This window comes from Cervus elaphus, chromosome 18 (genome assembly GCF_910594005.1).
Source record: "Cervus elaphus chromosome 18, mCerEla1.1, whole genome shotgun sequence".
Classification (NCBI taxonomy): domain Eukaryota; kingdom Metazoa; phylum Chordata; class Mammalia; order Artiodactyla; family Cervidae; genus Cervus; species Cervus elaphus.
Window position 1 is genome coordinate 20,930,788 of NC_057832.1, and position 24,994 is coordinate 20,955,781.

General features: G+C 37.3%; 1 protein-coding gene across 1 annotated transcript in view; it reads left to right on the forward strand.

The window, feature by feature from the left end:
* The window catches only part of VPS50 (VPS50 subunit of EARP/GARPII complex), a 120,361-nt gene that overhangs the window by 77,529 nt on the left and 17,838 nt on the right, over nucleotides 1-24,994 (forward strand). The window contains exons 17-22 of the mRNA XM_043871663.1: nucleotides 1,554-1,644; nucleotides 3,528-3,704; nucleotides 7,146-7,264; nucleotides 10,400-10,506; nucleotides 20,898-21,019; nucleotides 23,971-24,051. Of these exons, the coding sequence (XP_043727598.1) occupies nucleotides 1,554-1,644; nucleotides 3,528-3,704; nucleotides 7,146-7,264; nucleotides 10,400-10,506; nucleotides 20,898-21,019; nucleotides 23,971-24,051 (697 nt within the window). The remainder of the gene's footprint in view (nucleotides 1-1,553; nucleotides 1,645-3,527; nucleotides 3,705-7,145; nucleotides 7,265-10,399; nucleotides 10,507-20,897; nucleotides 21,020-23,970; nucleotides 24,052-24,994) is intronic.

Here is a 24,994-nt window from a genome sequence, read left to right on the forward strand (position 1 = left end):
TTCAGTTCTTACATTCTATCTGTGATTCATTTTAGTTAATTTTTGTAAATGGTGATAGATATGGGCACAACCACTTTTGCCAAATTCTCAGCCATGACCTACCACTTCAGACGTTTCTTTTGCTCTTCTCTCTATCCTCTCCATCCAGTTGCATGCATACTAGATGTTTTGACAGTCTCACCTATCTCTTATGATCTTTTCTGGTTTTTCCCTTTTTTTTTTTTTTTTTTGCATTTGTGCTTCAGGTTTGCTATTTCCTATCAAACTGTCTTCAAGTTCATTAATTCTGTCATCTGGTGTTTTACTTACCCAGTTTTAATTTGAAGTATTATAGTTTTTCAATTATAGAATGTTTGATTCTTTTTTGTTTTTATTATTGCAGTTCTTAAAAAATTTTTCTTTTTATCCATTTTTGTGCATCTTTTTTCTCTATTTTGTTTAACTTGTTTAGAGTAGTTATTTTAAAGCCCTTGCCTGTTAGAAACACTAATATTTGGAGCAATTTCTGCTTTTCAAAGACTTTACCATTTATTCTATCTTTAATTTAGAGCCTGTGAGTTTTGTTTTTTTTTAATCTAGATTTTGTTTTTAGCATGATTTTAGTAACAGGAGTGAGGCTTGTTGTAGGAAGAGGACAGACACTGGCCCTTTTATTCCTGGGTTAACAATAAGGAAGTATTTGTTTCTCTGGAATTGCTTGCATAATATACTGATTACCAAAGAGACAGGGCTTCCCAGGTGGTGCTTGTGGTAAAGGATTTGCCTGCCAGTGCAGGAGACACAAGAGATGGGAGTTCGATCCCTGGGTCAGGAAAATCCCCTGGAGAAGGAAATGGCAACCCACTCCAGTATTCCTGCCTGGAAAATTCCACGGACAGAAGAGCCTAGCGGGCTACAGTTCATGAGTCACAGAGTTGGACACTGCTGAACATACATACACACACATGCACACACTCAGAAAACAGTAAGAGCAATAGCATTAAAGAAAGAAGAGATCAGCATGATATGTGACTACTTGTTAATTTAAGTGCCATACTTGCTAATTTATCCCGTAAATGTTGTGTAGAGATAGATAGGCACTGAGCTAAAATATATTTAGAGTGATAATCACCTTGATATTGTGGTTTAGTAAAAGTGATTAAGATCTATGCTCTTTAACATAAAACATTTGTCAGTATTTATGGTTTCCTAAACCCTGTAAATTATTTCTTGTTTTTTCTTTTGGCAATGATATGTCATTAGCTAAAGGATATCTTACGTACATGAATTGGTGAGTCGCTTAGTTTAGTCACTTAATATAAATGTCATTTTCCATGCATTTATTATTTTTGCAATATAGTAAAAATATTCTGAGTTTGGTAAATACTTGAGGTTTTTTTCTCTTACAAATAAGTACATAAAAGCAAATGTTTGTGTTTACTATATTGGTCTGAATGGATTTTCAGAATTGATTATGATCACAATGATAGCTGTAATAGTTTTTGTTATATTAATTCTTGCATGCAGTGTGCTTTTCTCCTTACTTTTTGGATTATTCGTTATTTGTTTTTAAGAACAAGGCTTGATGAACTGAGAATGTTTCTAGAGAATGAGACCTGGGAACTTTGTCCTGTGAAGTCAAATTTCAGCATCTTGCAACTTCATGTAAGTTTAAGAACAGATATATCAGTTTTTTATTTAGTAATCTTTAAAAGCAAACCAGATACATGAAAGCATTTATAAAATAATTAAATTAAGAAAGAGTGACTTTCCTTTCTTCCTTAAAAGTGATTAATAATAAGCCTTTTTTTTTTTACAAGAGTGACACTTTTATAGATGTCATAGTCTGTCACATTTTACAAATTTCAGTTTATACAGGTTAGAGAAACTCTTTTGCCTGCAAAGAGTCACAATTAAAGTAATTTGTTTTCTTTAGATTTCAGAAGAGGGTCCCTGCTTTGTTTAAATCTTACAGAAAAATAATCAGTTATGTTTTGATGGTCTTTAGTGAAAATGCTCATGTTTGAAGAATATTTGTCATTCCTTAAAGAGTCCAGTAGGTTCTTAATTTCTGCTGCAACTCATAAATTTGTCTGCAATGAGAAAATGCCTCAGGGATAAAAGAGGCATTTACTAAAAAATACCACTAATTTTTATTAGTTGATTCCTTGAATCCTGTAATGTAATCTGTGAAAATATCTTTAATTGATTTGTTTTTTCTCTTGGTTGAAACATAGTGTAGATAAATATTTCTTGTGTGTTAGACAATGTCCTACAAATATCCAGTGTCAGAATATAGTATATAAATTTAGATTCTTTTTTAAAAGGTCTACTGTGGTTAGTTTTTGCCTCTGGAAGAAATATCTTTCTAGAAAGAATTTTCTTATTCTGGATAAATGTAAAGAATACATGATTAAAAGGATTTTTTTAATGTAATAGTGTTTACACTCATATTGTATAATAGCTTACTTCTTATCCAGGTTTATCATATTGCTTTCCTAAAGTGGCAATATGAAATGCAATGAAACATGTTGATTAATAAATGCTTTAAAGATAGAAAAATTAATATTAATTTTAATGTTATTTTAGAGTTATTAAATTAAGATGTTTCCTTATATTACTTCAAATTCCAGCATTGATTTTAGAATCTCTATGTAAATAATTTTATTTGAATTTGTATTTAGCCATCAATTTTGTGTGTGGTACAGGCATACATAAATTTGATATAATTATAAAACAGGGCTTCCCTCATAGCTCAGTCAGTAAAGAATCTGCCAGCACTGCAGGAAACCCAGGTTCAATTCCTGGGTTGGGAAGATCCCCTGGAGAAGGAAATGGCAACCCACTCCAGTATTCTTGCCTGGAGAATCCCATTGGCAGAGGAGCCTGGCAGGCTACAGTCCATGGTATCTCAAGAGTCAGACCTGACTTAGCGACTAAACCACCACCACCACCACCATAACAGAGAAAAATATATGTGCTTGGTTTTCATTGTTTTCACACAGAGTATCTTAAATGGTGTAAGCTATTTGACCTGACAATAATTAGCTTTTATAAATGACTCTGTTGATTAAAACTACCCTACTGGGACTTTTGCTATTGTGTAAAAATTTTTAGAATTATCATTCAAATTGAAGTTATTAAAAAAAAATTTCTGTGCCATTCCATAAAGTAAGCCAAAAGTAGCTTGATGCAGACAGCTCTGTTTTAAGTGATGTCGGTTACTGAATTGTCTTTAGGAAAACATTTGAACATGTGTGTCCAAGCTTGTGCTCTCAGAAAGCTTATGAGATTTAAAAGTGAATAACGTAAAGAATCAGGATGGTTTTCTTCACTAACTCTGCATTTGCTCTGATGGAATATGTTTATGTTGATGTTGTTCAGTCACTAAGTTGTGCCCAATACTTTGTGACCCCCATGAACTACAGCACGCCAGGCTTCCCTGTCCTTCACCATCTCCTGGAGTTTGCTCAAACTCATGTTTATGTACTTGAATTTTATTGCTGTTGCAAAAAGGAATCTGGCTCGTTTCTTTTTTTAATGTCTAGGAATTTAAGTTCATGGAACAGTCTCGTTCCCCATCCGTTTCCCCCAGTAAGCAGTCATCTGCAACTTCCTCAAAAACAGTAACCTTGTTTGAGCAGTACTGCAGTGGTGGGAACCCATTTGAAATTCAGGCCGACCACAAAGATGAAGAAACGGAAGATGTCCTGGCTTCTAATGGGGTATGTGGTGTTTTTAAAACATACCGTGGCATGTAAGTGGGGTTTTCTTATCGAGAGGGTGGTACCCAGTGAGCAAGGTAATTGGCTAGATTTGTTCTTACGTTTACTACCCTCCTCTCCTACCTGTGGGGCTTCCCAGGTGATGCGGTGATAAAGAGTCCACCTGCCAGTGCAGGAAACACGGGAGACACAGGTTCGATCCCTGGGTCGGCAAGATTCCCTAAGAGCAGGAAATGGTAGCCCACTCCAGTATTCTTGTCTGGGAAATCCATGGACAGCGGAGCCTGGAGGGCTACAGTCCATGCGGTTGCAAAGAGTCAGACAAGACTAAGCACACGCGCATGCATTCATATATTTACCACCCACTTTCCTACCTTTATACTTAGGCACCTGTGTTACTGTTTGTGCTGGAAGTGAATGGCTTTCCAGTACATTTTGTTGACATTGTCCTTTTGAATGATGAGCTCTGTCTTTATGTTTGCTTTATATTGTTATCAGATTGCTTTATATTCTTATCAGATTATTGATGGAATAGGGGTATAGTTTCTTCACTGCACAGTTACATGATTTGTTGGATGGGTGGATGTATGCAAGAATAGATCATCTTCACTTTTCTCTCAACTCTACTCTTAGGCAGCTAAGTGAGTCATTTTGTTCCATATCCCCTTTACTGAGAAAGGGTAATGTCCTGTTTGGTTACTGGCTAGGAATGTTTAGAGCATTTAAGAGTATGATGTTTTTGTTTTGTAAATTTATTTATTTTTAATTGGTATATAATTTTATTATAATGTTATGTTGGTTTCTGCCATACATCAATGCGAATCAGTCATGACTATATATATATATATCACCCCGCTTTGTGAATTTCCATCCCACCCTTCTAGGTCATCACAGAGTGCCCCGCTGGGCTCCTTGTGTTATATAGGAGTAGTGTTTTAACAACACTGAGCAGTTCAAAAAACAGCATAAACCAGGAGTAGTGTGAGTTGGTGGCAAGATTTGCAGGCAGCTGAATGATTATGACTTTCATTGATTAACTGTGGGGCTCTTGGCAAGTTATTGTAACTCTGTGACCCTCAGTTTTCCCATATTTACATGTGGGAATGCTTGCTTCACCATTACCTATAGGGTGTATTCACAGTTTTAATTTGGATGTGTCCTTCTGCTCTTCAGAATTTCCAGAGGGACTGGTACGATTTTTATTTTGGATTTGATGAAGATGCAGTGAAAACTGTGCAGATTTGACAAAAAGCTGTTGAATTTGTTTCCATGTTTTTGGATTTTGTTATTAAGTGAAACTATCCTTTAAAAAATATTGTCATGAAAATTTACCAATATCATGTTTCATTGTGAAGTAGAAATTATTTCATAGTAAACCTTATTTAAAATGATAATTTAGTGATTCTTTGTGATATTTTGTCTCTGTTAATGTAGAATAAACAGAAAGGATTAAGCCATTTCAATATTTTTGAAATAATGTATCCCTCTGTACTAGTGATTTGTTCATTTTAATCTCCCATTGCCTTTGATTCTTTCTTTGTGGCAGTTGTATTCTATATAAGGTAACCACGAACACTAAATCTGCAAATAGAAAACTGTTACTTTTAGGCAACATATGGGATTAAGTATCTGCAAGCTTCTGGTCACAACATTTGCACCAACTGGTCAGTATACAACCTTTGTTTTATGTGTGTTTTAATATACAGGGTCGACTTATTAACATTGAGCTCACAGCTGACAGCACCATAGCCCATGCCTGAGTGAAGCTTACCTAACATACTTACTTTTGCCATACGGCACCTTACAGTCTTCTTGCACTTGGAAACTCTACATGGCACTAGTCCTGTGCTTAGGGGACATTCTGAACAGTGAAATCACCAGCAAAATGCACAGAGATTTTAAGAATGTGGCAGTAAATCAACTGTGAAAAGGGTGTTTGTTTACGGTGGGAGGGCCAAAATAAGAAGGTGGAGGGTTGGTTGCCTGGTTGCCTTGTTACCTTGTTGGGAGTATGCAGGGCAGGTGACTCAGAAGGGTTTCCCACTCCACGCAGAGCACACACCCATGCATGACCATGGAAGTGTTGTGAAGTGTTGGTGTTGGGTTTACAAATTTTATCAGGTAGGGAAATGTGCAAACACAGAATCCTTGAAAATGATCTGTGGTGCTGGGGAACTGACCCTAGTTTATAGAGAAGACCTTTCTGAGTGTCAGCAGAATCACGTTGTGTACAAGTAGAGGAGAATGTCTCTAATGTTCGTTTGTATCTATTAACATGTGAGCTAATCTTCCCGGGTACAGTATAGGTCCTTGAGAGTCAGAGTCCACATCTTAGAAAGAACCTGTCATAATGCTTTGTTGTTGTTGTTTAGTCGCTAAGTCATGTCTTACTCTCTCGGGACCCCAGGGACTGGAGCCTGCTAGGCTCCTCCCTCCATGGGATTCTCCAGGCAAGAGTACTGGAGTGGGTTGCCATTTCCTTCTCCAGGGGATCTTCCTGACCCAGGGATCAAGCCCTCATCTCCAGCTTGGCAGGCAGACTCTACCACTGAGCCATCTGGGAAGCCTGTCATAATGCTTTAGACTCGAAAAGTAGTCGTTGAATGAGAGGACTAATTCCTTCCCGTGTTGCCATCATACTGGTCTCCTCAGCTGGCATATGGGGATGAAACTCCTTTGTAGATTGTTCTGAAGAATCGGTGGGACAGTTTATGAGAGCACTTAGCCCAGTACCTGGTTAAAACTCCATCAGTGTTAGCCGTTGTTCAGCCACATTAATTTATAATGCCCATCGACGGTGATGTGGTGACACCACCATGCTTCCTTTCTTGGGTGTGGACTCCGCTTCCTCTCCCACGCTGGCACGGGGCCACGATGCCAAGAAGATGAGGCACTCTGCCTCTCAAGAGCAAATCTACCATTTTTGTCCTTGATCAGTAGTCCCTGGGCGCTTAGCCTAAGTTTCTAAGCTGCCCTTGGAATTAAATAATGAATTAGAATATTAGCATGTGTGTTGTATGTGTTTATTAAGCTGAATTAATACTTCTAGACTGTCAGAATTTTATCCTTCAGCTTTTTATAATAAATTAGCAAAATGGAAATATGTATGATGAAACTACTTGAAGGAAGAGTTTTTTTTAATCAAATCAAACATACACTCTTTTCCTCTTCTAGGGTGTGTGTTGTTTTTTATTTGTTTATGTGGAAACTTTTTTTTTCTTTTGGGCATTTATAAGCTTTTGAAAGTATAATGTTTGTATTTTTCTTTTTTCTTTTGCTGGTTAGGGTAGCATGATGATAAAGAAAAGGGAAGGTTAACAAGCTTTTGATGGCAAAATTAAAGCTTCTTATAAGATTGGTTATTATTGTGTTGAAAGACTCCAAGAAAGGTTGGTTCTGTGTTCACACTGTTGAATATACTGTTTTTGTTTTTGTTTTCAGTATGAATCTGATGAACAAGAAAAAAGTGCCTATCAGGAATATGACAGTGACAGTGATGTTCCTGAGGAACTAAAACGAGATTTTGTTGATGAGCAGACAGGAGATGCTCCTGTGAAAAGGTAATTATTCTTAGGTTGTATGGTATTTCACATTTTATGTTCCATGCTTAGCATATAGGATTTACTTGCAAGGTTAAGAAAAAACAGACCTCAAAAATTAAATTTTCTTTTGGTTATAATGTCACATGACAAGTTAATATATTTTTTAAACGATTCCTGAAAGGCTGAAAATGTAGTAGTTTTTTTTTTTTTTCTCGTAATTGTCATAACCTAAGAGTTCTTAACTCAGTAGCTTTTGCAGATAAACAGACTTGCAATTTATAGAATCAGTACCGCTTTCGAAGGCAGTTTATGCCTCACAGAGATCCGTTTGTTTCACATTGATTTCCTTTTCCTCAAGGAGGGAAACAGTCATCTGTTTTGTATGTGGAGTTCCTGCCTCAGTCTAGGAAATACAAAAAAATCTTACCAGTGTCATTGATATTTGCCATTTGAGCCTTTTGTTGATGTTCCTTTTTTTGTACTTGAGTTTTTGTTTTATGATTAACTGTCTTCTTCAATAACTATGATAACCGTATAAGAATTTTTGTCACCTTCTTTAAATTGGGCCTGATTCTGATTTGTGAGTAATGTCATGACTATCAGACACTGAATGACCACAAATATACTTTATTTTTAATGACAGATTTACATACCCTTTACCCTCCAAGTACCTAGTTAATACTTGGTTGGTTTGACACCTTGATTGATATAATCTCTCACCTCAAAAATGAGCAACTGATATAATTGGGAAAATTTTTTTTCCATTGGTTTGCACAAATCTGTGATCCATTTTGAACTGAGTAGAACTATTTTGTTGGACTTCATCAGATGTTCTAGGTTATGTTTTTGCTGAAAAGAAAACTCTTAAGTTGAACAAACAGCTGCCATTTACATGTGTATGTACTCACATTCTTGGTAGGTTTTACAGCCCCTTAAACTTTTACCCCTAAGAAATGTACATGATGTAAACTACTAATTGCAACCAGCCAACCGGTTGACACTTACTGTCAATTCCAACTTCCCAATGTCTCTTGCATTTATCAAAATTTCTTATATTTCACTGCCACCATCCTAGTTCAAGGAAAAGTCTCTGTGCAAATCATTGAATTAGTACCCTTTCCTTGGCTTCCCATCTCTAGTCTTAACCTTTCTAATCCACTGTTGGACACAAATTTAGATTTTTCTTTCATATACAAATTTGACTGTGTCTTTTTCCTGGCTAAAATGCTTAATGACTCACCACTGCAATTAAGATAAAGTTCATGCTCTTTATGATCATGAGGTTCTGTTGTTTCCAGTGGTCTGGCCTTTACTTTTCCTTCTGCCCATGCATTCTCCAGGCTTCCACTGTGAACCCCTTAGGCCTCTCTGAGCACACTCTATTGTTTTCTCACCTCTGACCTTGTTACATGTTGTCCCCTTCCTTCTGCACTTACCGTATGTCTGCTGCTTTTCCTTTGAATTTACTACTGTCACCCCAGCCCTAGACTTTACCATTATACTTTATACCTATTTCAGATTCTAAGTAAAATGTCGTTCATATTTGTAGGTCTGAAGTCAGGATGCTTTGTACAGTTGATGTGTTATTTCCCTAGAACATTTGTTTATTTTTTAAATGACATATCTTCTTTTTTGTTTATTATTTATTTATTTAATGACATATAGTTGATTTATAATTTTGTGTTAGTTGTCATTGTACAGCAAAGTGATTCAGTTATGCATATATATGTGTGTATATATATACTTTTAAAAAATTCTTTTCCATTACTGTTTATCATGAGATATTGAATACAGTTCCCTGTGCTATACAATAAATCCTTGTTTTTTAATCTATTTTATATGTGGTGGTGTGCATCTGTTAATCTCATATACCCAGATAATCTCCCCACCACTTCCCCTTTGATAACCATAAGTTTTTATTCCAATGTCTGCGAGTCTGTTTTTGTTTCATAAATAAGTTCATTTGTACTGTTTTTTAGATTCCACATATAAGTGATATCATATAGTGTTTGTCTTTCTTTGTCTGACTTACTTAACTTAGTGTAATAATCTGTAGGTTCATCCATGTTGCTCTGAATAATGTTATTTCATTTTTTTTATAGCTGGACAGTATTCCATTGTATGGGTGTGTTTGTGTATGTGTGTGTGCATATGTGGGTGTGTGTGTCTACGTATATATATTTATACATACACATACTTTACCTATTCATCTGTAGATGGATACTTAGGTTGCTTCCACATCTTGGCTATTGTAAACAGTGCCACCATGAGAACTGGGCTTCATGTATCTTTTCAAATTAGAGCTTTCATCTTTTCTGGATACATGCCTAGGAGTGGGATTGCTGGGGCATGTAGCTCTATTTTTAGTTTTTAAGGGACCTCCATGCTGCTCTCTATAGTGGCTGCACTAATTTACATCCCCACCAGCAGTGTAGGAGGGTTCCTTTCTCCTCACTCTCTCCAGCATTTATTATTTATAGACTTTTGATGATGGCCATTCCGTCTGGTTTGGGGTGATAACCTCACTGTAGTTTTGATTTGCCTTTCTCTAATAATTGTCAGTGTTGAACATCGTTTCATGTACCTGTTGGCCACCTGTATGTCTTCCTTGGAGAAATGTCCGTTTAGGTCTTCTGCTCATTTTTTGATTGGGGTGTTGTTTTTTTGTTACTGATTTCTATGTGCTCTTTGTATATTTTGAAAGGTTAGCCCTTGTTAGTCCCATCATTTGCAAATACTTTCTCCCAATTCATGGGTTGTCTTTTAATTTTGTTTATGGTTTCCTTTACTGTGCAAACGAATGTAAGTTTGATTAGGTCCCATCTGTTTATTTTTGCTTTTATTTCTATCGGCTTGGGAGACCTAAGAAAACATTGCTCTGATTCAGTGACACAGCTTCTTTTAGTGGTTGATAATGTGTGAGAACCAAAGAAATACACTATAGTCCTTTATTTCTTGGTTTACTGATTTCTCTTCCTCTCTGGACTGTAAGCTCTGTAAGGACAGGAGGATAATCTCTGTATCCCCAGCTGATACATGGTAAGATTTTCAATAGCTAATTAGTGAAGGAAGGCTATATCCTAAGCTGAATAACTTACTGACTTACTACTTGACAACCCTAATTTGAAATCTGTTTTGTTTTCTCATATCAAGTGTTTCTCGAGAGACCCTAAAAAGCAGGAAGAAATCAGATTACAGTCTAAATAAAGTGAATGCACCCATCTTAACAAATACAACATTGAATGTAATAAGGCTTGTTGGTAAGTAGCTATTCCTTTTTTTTTTAATTATTATACCAGTTACATTAGTCTACATTTGTTACCGAATGGGTTTTCATTGTGCAGTCCAGCGCCCACCACAGTGAGGAATTTAAGAGGGTCTTACTGTCAGTGCTTTCTCATCTTAATTGTTCCAAATAGTATAATACTAATGTCAGTTTTTCTTTTTTAGTTAGCTACTTATATTTGTATCTTCCACTTTTTCTAAAATATTCCAATTAATAGAAATCTAGTGGAAAAATTCTCTGTGTGAGTTAGAGGTCCATATAGGAAGATGGTAGTACCAGTTTTGTATTTATACAGTATTTTGTATTTTATTGTTTCACTGATATTCACAATCTTGTCAGATAGGCAGAGTGAATAGTGATTGTTCTGGCATTTTTCAGACACAAGAGTTCTACAAGCTAAATGTTCACACCATGGGAAGTGTTATTCATATTACAGATAAGACCTTTATTGATGATTTTGTAGACAGCAGATAACCTAGAAATGCCATATGAAATATTTAAGTTTGAAGATGATATGGATTTTTAATATCAGTACTTCAGCATTTTATATGCTATCTTAACCTTTGTATCTCCCAAATAAGTCTGTACGTTTGACAAATAAGTTATAGAGATGTCTTCTCATGTTAATTAAGTTATCTATACCAGTCAGGAATCTTAGTGATTTTCTATAAGAATCTCTGTCTTCTATTTATGGAGATGATAATTTCCTGTTGGCTAGTTTAATTACTCTTAGCTCTAATAAAAAAAAGTCTGTGTTCCCAAAGATAATTTCTAAATTTCATTAATGAATGGGATAAAGAAGGAAAAATGTTTTTTTTTTTTTTTTGAAATCTCACTTTCTTTAGGAAAAATAGTGTGGAAAAGTAATAATGAATTGAGCAGAAAAGAAAAAGTTTATATTTTTATGACACAAAAAAATGGAAGATTCTAAAAAGCTATTATATGGCTGATTATTGCCAGGGAATTAGCTTTTCTTCTTTATCCAAGAGAGCTAACTGAACCTACAATCGTGAGTTACTCTCTAGAATTTATAGTCAGAAGAATTCTGAGGAGACGATCTTGTATAATTTCCCATAAAATGAGGATTTCTTTTCCTACTGCATCTAATATATGTTGGACATCTAGTTTCTGTTTCATGTCTTTCAGTTGCTAAAACCATTATTACTTTGCAAGACTCCTCATTCTGCTTTTAGACTGATATAATTGGTAGAAATCTCTTCCTCATAGTAAACCAAAATAACTGTCTAATTCTACCTCTTGGTCTTAGATATGCCCTTAAAAGCAAAAAGAGTAAGTCTATACTTTTTTCTCCTTTTTTCCCATGTGGTCACTTTTCCAATATGTGGTGGTAGCTATACTGTCCTTCCATTTCCTTTTGCTTCCCCTCCCCCAGTCCCTTCTTCAGGGTCAGTGTGCTTAGGTCCCTTATATGGTCCTCACTGATGGATATTCCAAGGTCCTTGTCATCCTTACCAGTCCTCTGTACTCACTGTAGATTACAGCGTCTGGGCACACTGCTTGAGATGTAGTTGAATGCAGTCAGTTTTTGCTCGGTTATGTGGAAGTGACAGAACACCCTAACTCATCAGTGGCCTCATCATGATTTACCATGATGCATATTGACTCCTGAGCATCTTAGCTCTGCCCCCTGTGTGTCTTCATTCTGCGATGCAGGCTGAAAAAGTGGCACCAGTCTGGGATGTGGGGAGGACAGGAGCTGAACCATGTTAGGACTCTTAAAACTGCCACTCTGATGTGCCGCCCTGACTCCTGTGACCTGTCACTGGTCATAGCAAGTCGGGCTTGACCCATGGCAGAGACGTGAACTTCTGTCACAGGAAGGAACTGCCAGTCCAGGGCAGTGGGCAAGGATGCGTAATCCTCTTCCAGGGAGTGGAGGTGGGAAAGAGCAGATAATTGGGGAAAATAGTACAATCAACCACATTAAATGGTAACTTAACCACATTTAAGGTAAGTTAACTCCTTTACCTAGTTCAAAAAGGACTAGAGGTCATCATTGTTGCCTTTTACCCTAAAAGACATATATTCACTCAAAGCAGATAGGAAGCCACAACAAAATTGAGGAGGGGAAAATCATGTTTTATTCAATTGTGTGCGTGCTGAGTCGCTTCAGTCATGCCCGATTCTGCGACCCTATGGACCCCACCAGGCTCCTCTGTCCATGGGAGTCTCCAGGCAAGAATACTGGAGTGGGTCACCAGGCCTTCCTCCAGGGGATCTTCCCAACCCAGGTATTGAACTCGAGTCTCTTACATCTCCTGCATTGGCAGGCAGGTTCTTTACCACTAGCACCACCTGGGATGCAGGCAAATCAGAAGGAACAATGCATTCTGTTTTCCTCATTATCTAAGAAAGGGATATGATAATGATAGAAGTGTGCTGCTGGAACTAAATTCAGAAGACAGGAACAACAAATACTTCCATAAGGATCACTGACCAGCACAGTGGACATTGTTTTCTAACAGTGGCTTTATAAAAACAGAAAAACTTCATTCTGTGGCTCTTTAGAATAGCAAGTGTGTAAAACCTGAGCAGTCCCGAATAGAACCTTACTCAGGGAACCTGACCACCGTAATTTAAGTTGTCTTCCCCCTGGATCTTTTACTAGAGTTGTCACTGGGGCACAGTGCCTAGTGTGATCATCTAACTCGTGTCTTTCATTTCGGGCTGGGACTAGGTGCTGCCACTCTTCCTCAGTAGACTTCCATGCCTGCCACTGTCTCTCTGCCTGGGTGTCTTTATCTTCATTTCGGACATATTCATAAAATAGAACTTTAAGGGAGCCACTCACTGAGGGGTCTCTGACTAGTAAATAACAGTACTCCATCCCCTGTTATTATTGCATAGAAATACTTGAAGGTAATACTGGCAAAGGAAACATCTCTTCTTACAAAGCCGGTTCAGTTCAGTTCAGTTCAGTCGCTCAGTCATCTCCACCTCTTTGTGACCCCATGAATCGCAGCACACCAGGCCTCCCTGTCCATCACCAACTCCCGGAGTTTACTCAAACCCATGTCCATCGAGCCAGTGATGCCATCCAGCCATCTCATCCTCTGTCGTCCCTTCTCCTCTTGCCCCCAATCCCTCCCAGCATCAGGGTCTTTTCTAATGAGTCAACTCCTCGCATGAGGTGGCCAAAGTATTGGAGTTTGAGCTTCAGCATCAGTCCTTCCAGTGAACACCCAGGATTGATCTCCTTTAGGGATGGACTGGTTGGATCTCCTTGCAGTCCAAGGGACTCTCAAGAGTCTTCTCCACAAAGCCAGTTGTGTAAATAAGCTAGATTAATTTTTGGTGCCTGGGAAGATGAAGGAACTCATTCTCAGTGGTTGGGAAGCACATTTGAGAACATTAAAGGCGTATACAAAGTGGTGTTTATTTGGCAGATATTTAGGAGAGATTAGACAAAAGAGTGCTAATGGGGCTCCCCAGTCCTAGGTGGTACCCAAATCTATTAGAAAGGCTTGGAGTCTTTCACAAGTACAGGGGACCAACCAGAATGCTTGCTTGTGAAAAGAGAAAATCCTGTCAGGCTGAGAATTTCTTGCAGCTAGAGGCAGAGAAATTTAAAGGTATATGTCTCATCAGTGAAGTAGCCTTGTTACCCAGTTTTCTCTACTGGAGGCAACTCTCATGTGAGCAGCTGTGGTTAAGCTGAGGGGCAGAAGATAGGGTGCCAGAACCTATGTTCATAAAACCTGCAGTCCTTAAATCAAAATTATTACCTTAGCAGCTGGAAAGAATACACACCAGCCCATGCACAGGATTTAACATTACTGGGAAACGTACATAAGGGACATTTAGTCAGACTGTGGCTGAGTGGCAGTGTATGTGATGGAGGAAACCCAGAAATAGGAGGGAAGAAATCTCTTTCATTGGTACATTCTTATAGGTGGGGCATTGATATTTTTCTTTTATCACAGAGTGTTTAATTTTTGTGTGTGTATGATTCCTTTTTTTTTTTCAGTTTTATTTATTTATTTTCTTTACAATATTGTATTGGTTTTGCCATACATTGACATGACAGAGTGTTTTAAATTGAAAAAGTAATGTGTGAAAATGGTTAAAAATTAAAATACCCCAAGGTATAAACAAAGCCCTGACCTCCAAATCTCCTTTCTCACTTATAGCATTTCCAGTTGGCCTTAATGTGCTATTTATACCCATTGAGGATCTCTCAGCTCAGTGCACTGTTCTAAGGATAACGAGCATCCTCCCAGCTCAGATCCTGTTCTTGCCTTTGCCCCGTCAGATTGTCAGCTCCTATACAAGAAGGAGAAAGTTTGCCATCTTCGCAGCATATAGAGCACCCAGCCAAATGCTTTTCGCTTCTGTAGCTACTCAGTAAATTTTACACTGAGAACACTTAATTTTTAACACACACACAGACACACACACACACACTTGCAGCATTTCTTTTTCTTTTTCCCCGCATTCCCTCCTCTGCATAGGGGCTGTGTCTCACTGACTGAATCCCCCCAGGCCACCTTCCCTGTGGTCATCACACTCCTCTCTGTGTTTCCTACGATGAGCTGGGAAGGCAGGCCCACTCTTGTCCCTCTTGGTGTAGTCCTTGTCCATGCGGCTCCGTGGTTTCTTCTGCAGCCCCTCTGTGTGTCTCTTTCCCTTGAGTAGACAGGACTTATGCTCTAGATTTAGGGTGAGAGGGTTTTTGTTTTTTGCTTTTTTAAAAAAAGTTAAGTATAGTTGATTTACACTGTTTCCGATGTATAGGAAATGGTTCAGTTTCATATACGCACATATGTGCATACATATATATGTATGTATTCCTTTTTCAGATTGTTTCCATTATAGACTGTTACAAGATATCAAATATAGTCCCCAGCGCTGTACAGTAGGCCCTTGTTTATTTTGTATGTAATAGTGTGTATCCGCTAAACCCAAATCCCCAGTTTATTCTCCCTCTTACCATTTGGTAACAATAAGTCTGTTTTCTATGTCTCTGAGTCTGTTTCTGTTTTGTAAATAAGTTCATTTGTATCATTTTTTAGATTCCACATGTAAGTGATGTCATGTGATTTTTGTCTTTCTCTGTCTGACTTGACTTAACTTACTATGATCATCTCTAGACCCATCCATGTTGCTGCAAAGGGTGAGAAAGTTTAAACAGTGCTTCCTCTGAAGCGTTTCCTCATCTCCAGATTAGGTTAGATTCTCTTCATGTAATATCCTATATATATATATATGTCTCCCATTTTGCCTTCATCATGAGTATATTTATTTTTAAAAAGTAGCAGAGGTAGCTAAGACATTTTGCTCTCTTATTATATGCTATGTAAATACTTGACAAGCATTTTCTCATGAGTTCTTCAGAGTACCTTTTTAACATACAGTTAATTGAAGCCCAGTGATAAATAACATGCCTTATATGTCACACAGGTTGTCTGATCCTAGAGCCAGTGAGCTCTTGACTTGCATGCTTCATAGCCCTAGTGGAGGATGTCAGGAGTGTCAGTTCCTGGACAGAGGTCAGCACGGTGATAATAGAGGTTGGAGGCAGAAATAGGAACTTCATGAAGTTTGTAGTTTGGGAGACACCTTTCTTGGTTATTTAGGCTACCTGTTAGGTAACTTTCCTCTGTGTCCCTAAAGCATGCTACCTCTGTGCCTTCTGTCGGGAACTCTGGAGAGGAAGAGAGGGTGCTTGTGTATCTGAACTACAGACCACATTTTCTCAGCTCCGCTGGCTAACTTCGGAACCATGCTTCTGTATTTTTATCAAGGTGGCTCCTCTCACAGTAACACGTGCATGTGTACATGCATGCTCAGTTGTGTCCGACTCTTCGCGACCCCATGGACTGTAGCCTGCCGAGCTTCTCTGTCCATGGGATGTGAGCTTCTCTGTCCATGGGATGCTCCAGGCAAGAGTACTGGAGTGGGTTGCCATGCCCTCCTCCAGGGGATCTTCCCGACCCAGGGATCAAACCTGCATCTCCTGCACTTCAGGCAGGTTCTTTACCACTGAGCCACTGGGGAAGCCCTCGCAGTAACACATTAATTAGTAAAGAAGAGCCTGTGGTAAAAAGCAAGTGTCTGCCACCCACCTACTGCTCCCTCTCAGTAGTATGGAGGCAATTTCTTGGTTTGTTTCCGATTGTCTTTCTTCTAATTGTAATTTCTCAGAAAAGGGTGTTAAGAAGTAAATGTTTTGAATACTTGTCAGTCTAAATATGTCTTTATTCTGCTCTTGGAATGACAGTTTAGTTGTGTATAGAATTGTCGGCTGAGAATTACTTTTCCTTAGAAAGTTGAAGTGTCTGATGTTCTATTATTCATTTTGTTGTAGGTGAATCTCTTCTGTCTGTCTGAAAGCTTTTAGTGTTTTTTCCCCTTGATATCTCAGAATCCTCTGTGATGTCTCTGTGTGTGAGTTCTTTTTCATTAAGTGTTTTGGGTAGTTTGAAGATCACATTTTTAATAACTTTAAATACATAACAACCCTTCTGTACTCTTTTTCTTCCTGCCATGTTTGCCTGTTATAGGGCTTTACATAATTACTGTGTTTCCTCTTCTTTAGCTTCAGTTGTTTTATTTTCTCTAGCATCAACTTTTCTTTTTACTGTCACTCTGAATTTTCCTCATGGGCCTGATGACTTTTGATTATTTATCCCTAGAAGGCCTGGATAGCCATGTGGGTGTCCTCTGCTGAGTAATTAGAACTGTGTTGGAGCAGGCTCTTTCTCCTTAGTAGATGTTCTAACTGGGAACTTGGTATAGAGTAGGGCATGTCTGGGTGGACTTGCTGGTGGCCTTTACGTTATGGGGACAGATCTCCAATTTCCCAGAATGAGAAAGGTTTTAATCTGTGGTGCCAATAGCCACACTAGAAACCTTAGCTTTTCTAATTTATAAGTTTGTTCAGTTAAGTGTATTTGCTGGGGTTGGGGGTGGGGGGAGATGTTGTTTACTGTATACTTCTTTTAGAAAGAACTCCTAGGGGGTTTTATTTTGCTTTTGTCTGGGAAATTCTGGCAGCCTATACAGTAGTCCCCCCTTATGTGTTGAGATATGTTCAAAGATCCCCAGTAGATGCCTAAAACCATAGATAATGGCATACTGTATATAGATGATATTTTTTCTTAGGTATACATACCTGTGGTAAAAAGTTTAATTTATAAATTAGGCTAGGCACAGGAAAAGATTAACAAGCCAAACTAATAATAAAATAGAAAACTTATAACATAGACGATAATAAACGTTATATAAATGTAGTCTCTCTCACAGTATCTTACTGTGCAGATTCAGCGCCTTTACCATCTTGGCTAAACACTTATTGCTTTGGCTGAAACTTTTGCAGTCCAGGGTGTGACAACGAAACTAGCACAAATTTCATTTTCCTTCTTCATGGTTTCACAGAAGATTCAATCTTACCGTAGATCTTAGCATCCTCAGCATATGATTTCTTTTCTTTCATTATTAAGTTGTGAACGTCCACCTTTTCACTCAAAGGAAGTACCGTACAGCTTCCCTTTGGCAGATCCAAATTGCCAGCATCACTTCTCTTGCATTTGGGGGCCGTTATCAAGTAAAATCAGGATTCCTTAAACAGGCACAGAGATACCACAACAGTTGATCTGATAACTGAAGTGGTACTAAGTGACTAGCAGGCAGGATTTGCTGGTCACAGGGATGGTGCCAGACAGCTGAGATTTCAGCACGCTACTGAGAGCAACACTCGACTTAAAACTTACGACTTGTTTATTTCCAGAGTTTTCTATCTGCTATTCTCGGAGTGAGGTTGACTGTGGGTAACTGAAACTGCAGGTGAGGTGGGGGAGGCTACAGTACTGTAACTGCTGATGAGGAACAGTAGCTAGGACAGGTAGCTCGTTCCGTGTGCAGACCTTCAGTTCATCCGTCCTTTCTCAGCCCCGTGTCTCGTTCCTGTTCTTCTGCAGTACCTGTTGCTTCTCAGCAGTCACGTCTTACCAGACAGCTTCCACATCCTTTGTGGTTCTCTTTGTATCTTTCCATCGTCCTGCTCCCAGCTGCTCTCTGTCATCTAGTACAGACAGGGATTGGGAAACTGTAGCCTGCAGGCCAAATCAGTCTGACTACCTGTTTTTGTAAATAAAGTTTTATTGGAATACACCTATGCTCATTTGTTCACGTATCGTCCATGGCTGCTTCTGTGCTGTGATGGGAGAGTTGAATAGTTGAAACCAAGACCAGCAGAGCTGAGTATCTGCCCCAGAGACTGAATGACATACAGAGCCTAAGCTATCTAGCCTTTGGTCCTCTACAGGAAAGGTTTGCCAACCCCTGGTCTAGGAATGTTTGGGGATTTATCGTTTTCTGGTGAGCACACCTGCCTGCCTTTACTTTCTCAGCCACTTCTCTTCATACGTATTTTAAGTGATTGTAAAATTCTTTTTTAGTTCAGTAATACTGAGGGAGTGTGTAAGTTCCCTCAGGTCTCCAAAGGCCTACTCAACCCTCTAGAACTGGAAAGACAGATTTCTTACTCTTCTCGTTAATATACTGGCAGCCTGCTTATCAGTGACTGCCTTCCATGTCGGACCCTGTGAAGTCATGGAGTGGGCTCTGTGAGAGAACAGGGACTCTGTATGGTTCCTTGTGTCTTAACACAAGACCGGGAGCATAGTAAGCTTTCAAAAAGTGTTTGTTCAATGTATTGAATGAGTGAATGATTATGTTTCCTTTTTTTTCAGACCAATTGGGATCATCTGTTATTTTTTTTTCTTCTGAATGCACATTTAAAATAGCTTTTACCTATTAATTCATTTTTATATCCTTTCTTAAGATGACTTATATGAAGAATGGTTAATCTTATTAAGAATGGAGAGGAGCTTTGTATTCTGGATATGTGTCAATACAGATGTTTTCTACTATTCACCTTTTAGAAAAGTTCTTTTACAGACTAATCTACTTCTTCATTTTTTTTCTTTACAGTAGCACATTATTTAATGGGTAAATAGTTGCAGTTTAAATAGCAATGTGTTTACAGTCAATGAAATATCTTCATAATGATCCAGAATGTTCTATGAGTGTATTTTCATTAAAAAAAAATCTTGATTATGTGAAATGATTACAAAAAATAATTCTGAAAGACTTGTAAATCTTTTGTTTACAAAGATCTAAAAAACTAAAATTTAAAAAACTCTAAATCGAGGAGTTAGAATCTAAATTGATGTTTTTTTTTCTCTTTGATATATGTGTGTGCTTGTTTTTCTGACTGTCCATTATTTAAACTAATTTCTCTTGTAAATTAAGACAGATACACTGAGTTCTTAGATAATAAAGAAATGATGTAGATAGTTCCATTAGAGTAAATTTGTCATTTTTTTCCTACTGCAGTTAATGTGTTTTCTCTTGAATTCTGGTGTCCTCACTGGTACCACTTTAAAATGCATAGCAGTTCCATAAAGTGGAGATGGCTCCTGAATGCTCATTTGGAAAAAGCAAATAGCCTGTTTTGACAACTTCTGCAGAAGAGCATTTTTTATAGATATGCTTCTTTCCCTGTTATTTCCTTTTAAAAAGAAACACAATTCAGTACTCATTATTGGGTGTTATTTGATTCAGCCCATCTCCCATGCACCTTTCAAACACATGAACAAGTTTATAAATGCAGAAATTTTGGGTTTTGAATGTTTTTATGTAACTGTATCATATGTGTAGAGGAAAAAGAAAGGAACACTGGCATCTCCCAAAGGAAGGAATGAGGAGGATGTGTTCTTGGCACTTTGAGACTGTTGAGCTCTGATGTGGTGATAAAGAAATGTTCTTGGCCTCCAGCAGCAGATTTCACAGGGCTAGGATCCAGGGTAACGGGGAATGTCTTCCACATTTTATTCTTGTTTGTTTGTGTTTTACTTTTGCTACATGTGTATAATATGCTTATGAAAAGAACCCCACTTTTTCTCAAAATATATTGTCTTTTGTCTTATTACACCTAAGCATTTTTGAAGAAATTGTTCTAAATAGAATCTCCAAGAGATGAGGAACTGTGTTGGGTATGTGTACAGTGTCACTATACACATAGAAGAGGTCAGGAGTTCCATGAATATAAGGCAAACCGTAAAATAGAATGACCTGAGAAGTCTTTATAGGGATTGTTTTTCCTTTTTTAATCAGTGCCATCCTGTAGTACTTTCCAAGATGGTATAACTGTTCTATATCAGCGCTGTCCAGTATACTAGTCACTAGCTACAAATAACTGTTGAGTACTTGAGGCATGGCCGACATGACTAAGGAATGTAATATTTCATTTAAAATATTTTGGTAAAGTATTTCTATGGTTTCTTAATTAGAGGCTAACAGATTTTAATTTTGTGCTATTTAATTTTTTTTTCTTTTCAGGTAAATATATGCAGATGATGAACATTCTTAAGCCAATTGCTTTTGATGTTATCCATTTCATGTCTCAGCTCTTTGATTATTACTTGTATGCAATATATACCTTTTTTGGTCGGAATGATTCGGTAAGTTAGTCTTTTGGGGGAGGAGTCTGTTTCTTTTAAAATTTGTTTTTGTAAATGTAAAGTTCATTCTGTATAAAATACACAAATAACATTATTTTGAAAATTACCCATCCAAAATGCAACAGAATTATTGATACCAGCTTTTTGTATGCCCAGTTGCCTTGATTAAAATATTAATTTTAAGCTTTGATATAATAGACATATATTATTCACATTTTTGGCAGAAAAAGTGCAGCATCTCTTTCTAACTTTTATGTATTTTGGCAGTGAAAATGTGCATGTTGCTTTGTTTAAATCTGTCTTGGTGTATATTTATTACAATAAATGAAACATTTTAAATATTGGCTAACAACCATAGCAGGCACTATACCTTCAGAAGATAATGGCAATTATTTTTTAAAATAATATGAAAACCTTTGAACTGAACCATCTGCCTGCGATAGATTTAATATTTCCTGTACCTCCTTTATGTGCTTACAAAGATCTTGTTGAGTTTTATCTTTTTCTACTCCTAAGGAGAACAGCACAGTATTAAGCAGGTAACTGATCTGATATTTGGGAATTCCTAGATTTTTGACAGACTTTTTTTTTTTTTTAATAAAAGCATAGCATTGGGTTTTATGAACATATCCTCATATTAATTTTTCACATACAGTATTTTGTACCTTTTCAAAAACTTGTGGGTTTTAATGGACGACTATATTTGTCACACAGAATGCTCACATCCTCACTGTGATCACAAGTGTATCAAAGACGTGATCTTTTAATATAGGATCTGAATTTGCTGTGTTCTTTACTCTGCAAAATTAGAATACTGACATAATCAGAGACTTAAGTTGTTGTAGAGTTCATGTCACTATAAAATAGGTACTAATTCATTATACAATGCTCAATAAGTATTAAAGAAGAAAGCCATTCTGGAGTTTTAGCTAATTGTTAGCATCTTTTAGCCTTTTAAATGAGCCTGACTCTATCTTTTTTTAGACTGTGCCTCTAGAGCAGTGCTGTCCAAGAGAAGTTTTGCAATAATGGAAATGTTCTATATTTGTACTGCCCAATATGGTAACCACAAGCCACAGTGTCTCTTGAGCACTTAAACGTGACTGGTGTGATTGGGGACTGGATTTTTCATTGTACTTGATTTTAGCTGGTTTATATTTAAATTAGCCACACGTGACTTGCGACTATCATATTGGTTAAAACAGTTCTGTTCGGGCTTGAACATTTGTCAGGATAGACCATACTTCTGGGCCATGAAACATGTTCCAATGAGTTTAAAAACCATAGAAATCATATAGGATATATTTTCTGATGTCAACATAATTAAATTAGAAAGAAATAACAATAAAATGGGAAAACTGAACTATTTCAAAATTAACACACATCTAAATAAAGATTGGGTTAAATAAGAAACCACTAGAGAAATCAGAAAATATTTCAAAGTGAATGATAATGAAAACACAGCGTACCAAAATTTGTGGAGTGGAGTTAAATCAGCACTTAAAGAGAAGCATCTGGTATTCAGCTTTACCTCTTCTTTTCCAGTCTGTTTGCCTTGTATGTTTTAGTCTGTAGGCCTCATGTAGCATATATATCTGTATGCTGGAGAAAAATTACAAAAACTTGACCTCCAGCACAACGTAAAATGAAAGTGGTGAGAGTTGACATCCTTGTCCTGTTCCCCGCTCCTCCATCTCTCCAGGATGGAAAGTGTTGAGCCTTATACCATTGAGTATGATGCTAGCTATTTTATAGAGTCCTATGATCATGTTGACAAAATTCTCTTCTGTTACTGGTTTTCTGAATTGTTATTATGAAAAGATGAATTCAGTCATGAAAGAATAAATTCATGTTATCATGAAAGGATAAAGTTTCTGAATCTATTTAAGCAATCATAACTTTCTTTCCTAAAGAAATATATTAATATGATGAATTGTGTTGGTTAATTTCAAAGTAGTATTTTGGGCTATTAAACCAATCTTGTATTCCCAAGACAAACACCACTTGGTCATGAAGGAATTTGGTAATATCTTCTTGTTTGTCACTAAGTCATGTCTAGCTCTTTGCAACTTCATGGACGGTAGCATGCCAGGCTTCCCTGTCCTTTACTGTCTTCTGGAATTTGCTCACACTCATGTCCATTGAGTTGCTGATGCCATCCATCCATCTCATCCTCTGTCGTCCCCTGCTCTTTCCTCAATATTTTCTTAAGAATTAAAAAAAAAAATTGTGTCCATAAAGTTTATGAGTCTGTAGTTAGGTTTTCTGTGATATCTTTGGCTTAGAAATCAGTGTAATATTAGTCTCATAAAACAATTGGGAAACATTCTTTTTTATATTTTCTGAGAGTCTATGTAGGGTTAGTACTTTTTGAAAGTTTTTATTAAATTTAACAATAACTGCTAAATATTCTATTTCTTCTAAGGTCAATTTTTATGAGTTTGTCAAGGAATTTGTCCATCTTATCTGGTTTGGTAAATTTATTGGCATAAAATTATTCATAAAATTCTCTTATTATCCTTTTAATGTTGAAGAATCTGTAGTGTTACCATACTCTCATTCTTGATACTGAAAGTATGTATCATCTCTGTTTTGTTTTTCTGTGTCAGTGTGGCCTTTCCCATCCTTGGGTTCTTTAAGTATATGAAAATCTTTAGGCTTTACAGTTGAAAGTAGTAATCTGTGGGAAGGAAATTCTGGTGAATTCTCTTCCGAAAGATTCATTAGATTGATTGATGTTAGTGTGACATGTGTCAGTAGCTCTCTTGTTCCCTTGAGGGTGAAGATTTGACTTCTTTCCTTGATATTTTGGTAATTTGGTGTTTGGAAACCCTCTGAATGCTAAGAATTTGAGTAAAAACTCATCAGATAGCTTTTCACTACTTTGAAGTTAAAACATTTGCAGGGTTCTCTCCAAAGTGATTTAACATGCTTGCCGTTGTCTTTTTCAGTTGGAATCAACAGGACTAGGTCTTAGCAGTAGTAGACTAAGAACAACTCTAAACAGGATACAAGAAAGCCTCATTGATCTGGTAAGTAATCAGTTGGAATCCATTCTTTGGGGTTATTTAAAATAGAAATTGGCCATCTAATCAACTACATGTAAATGTATTTCTGTACATACATTAATCTCCTGTGTTCCTAGTCCACTAATTGCCTGTAGGAAGTGAGATGGAGGTTTCTTATAGCCAGATGGAGAGAGACAGCTAGTATACCCAAAAGAATATGATACTGGTTCTGCATGCAGTGCAAGTTCAAAGAGAAGAAAGGTTTATCTTCACAATTAATGTCTGAGAATGACTAGAGGAGGATGCTAGACTTTGAAGAGCAGGCATGGGATTAGTGAGGAAAAGGAGAAAGAGTGGTATTCAAATTAAGGTTCTGAGGCTGAGCAAGGGCTTGGAGGTGGGAGCAAGCCCAGCCCAAACTGACAGGTTTTTGTGATGGGGCATCTGTTTATGCCAGAGAGTTGTGCTGCACAGATTGTTTAAGGACCACTTTGTAAATGTCTTTAACATTTGAGATGTTTGAGTTTAATTGGCTGTATAGTAAGGAGTCTTGATTCTTAACTGTCATGTGATGAAATGCATGTTTTAAAATGCTGTGTTAGCAAAGCTGGGACTGATCCACTATAGTATTTAAGCCAACATAAGCATTTAATATAAGGAAAAAATTTTTTCTTATGCTTGGTCACTGTAGCCAGAGACATGTGTTCTTCAGTGCTTTTCTCTGCATCCATGAATTTTCCTTTATTCCTTCACTTACCCAAATAAGTGATCACTTTTGCATAAGCTCTATATTATGAGCATACTTCTTATTGAAGTTTTTGTAATCATTCATTCTTTTAAACAGTACTTATTTGGAATAATTATTATATGTCATGCATTACTGTAATAGTGGAAAAGTCATCAGTACACAGAGGTAATTCTCATCTTCTTGAAACTTGCATTTTATTGGGGCAGCGAGACAGATAAA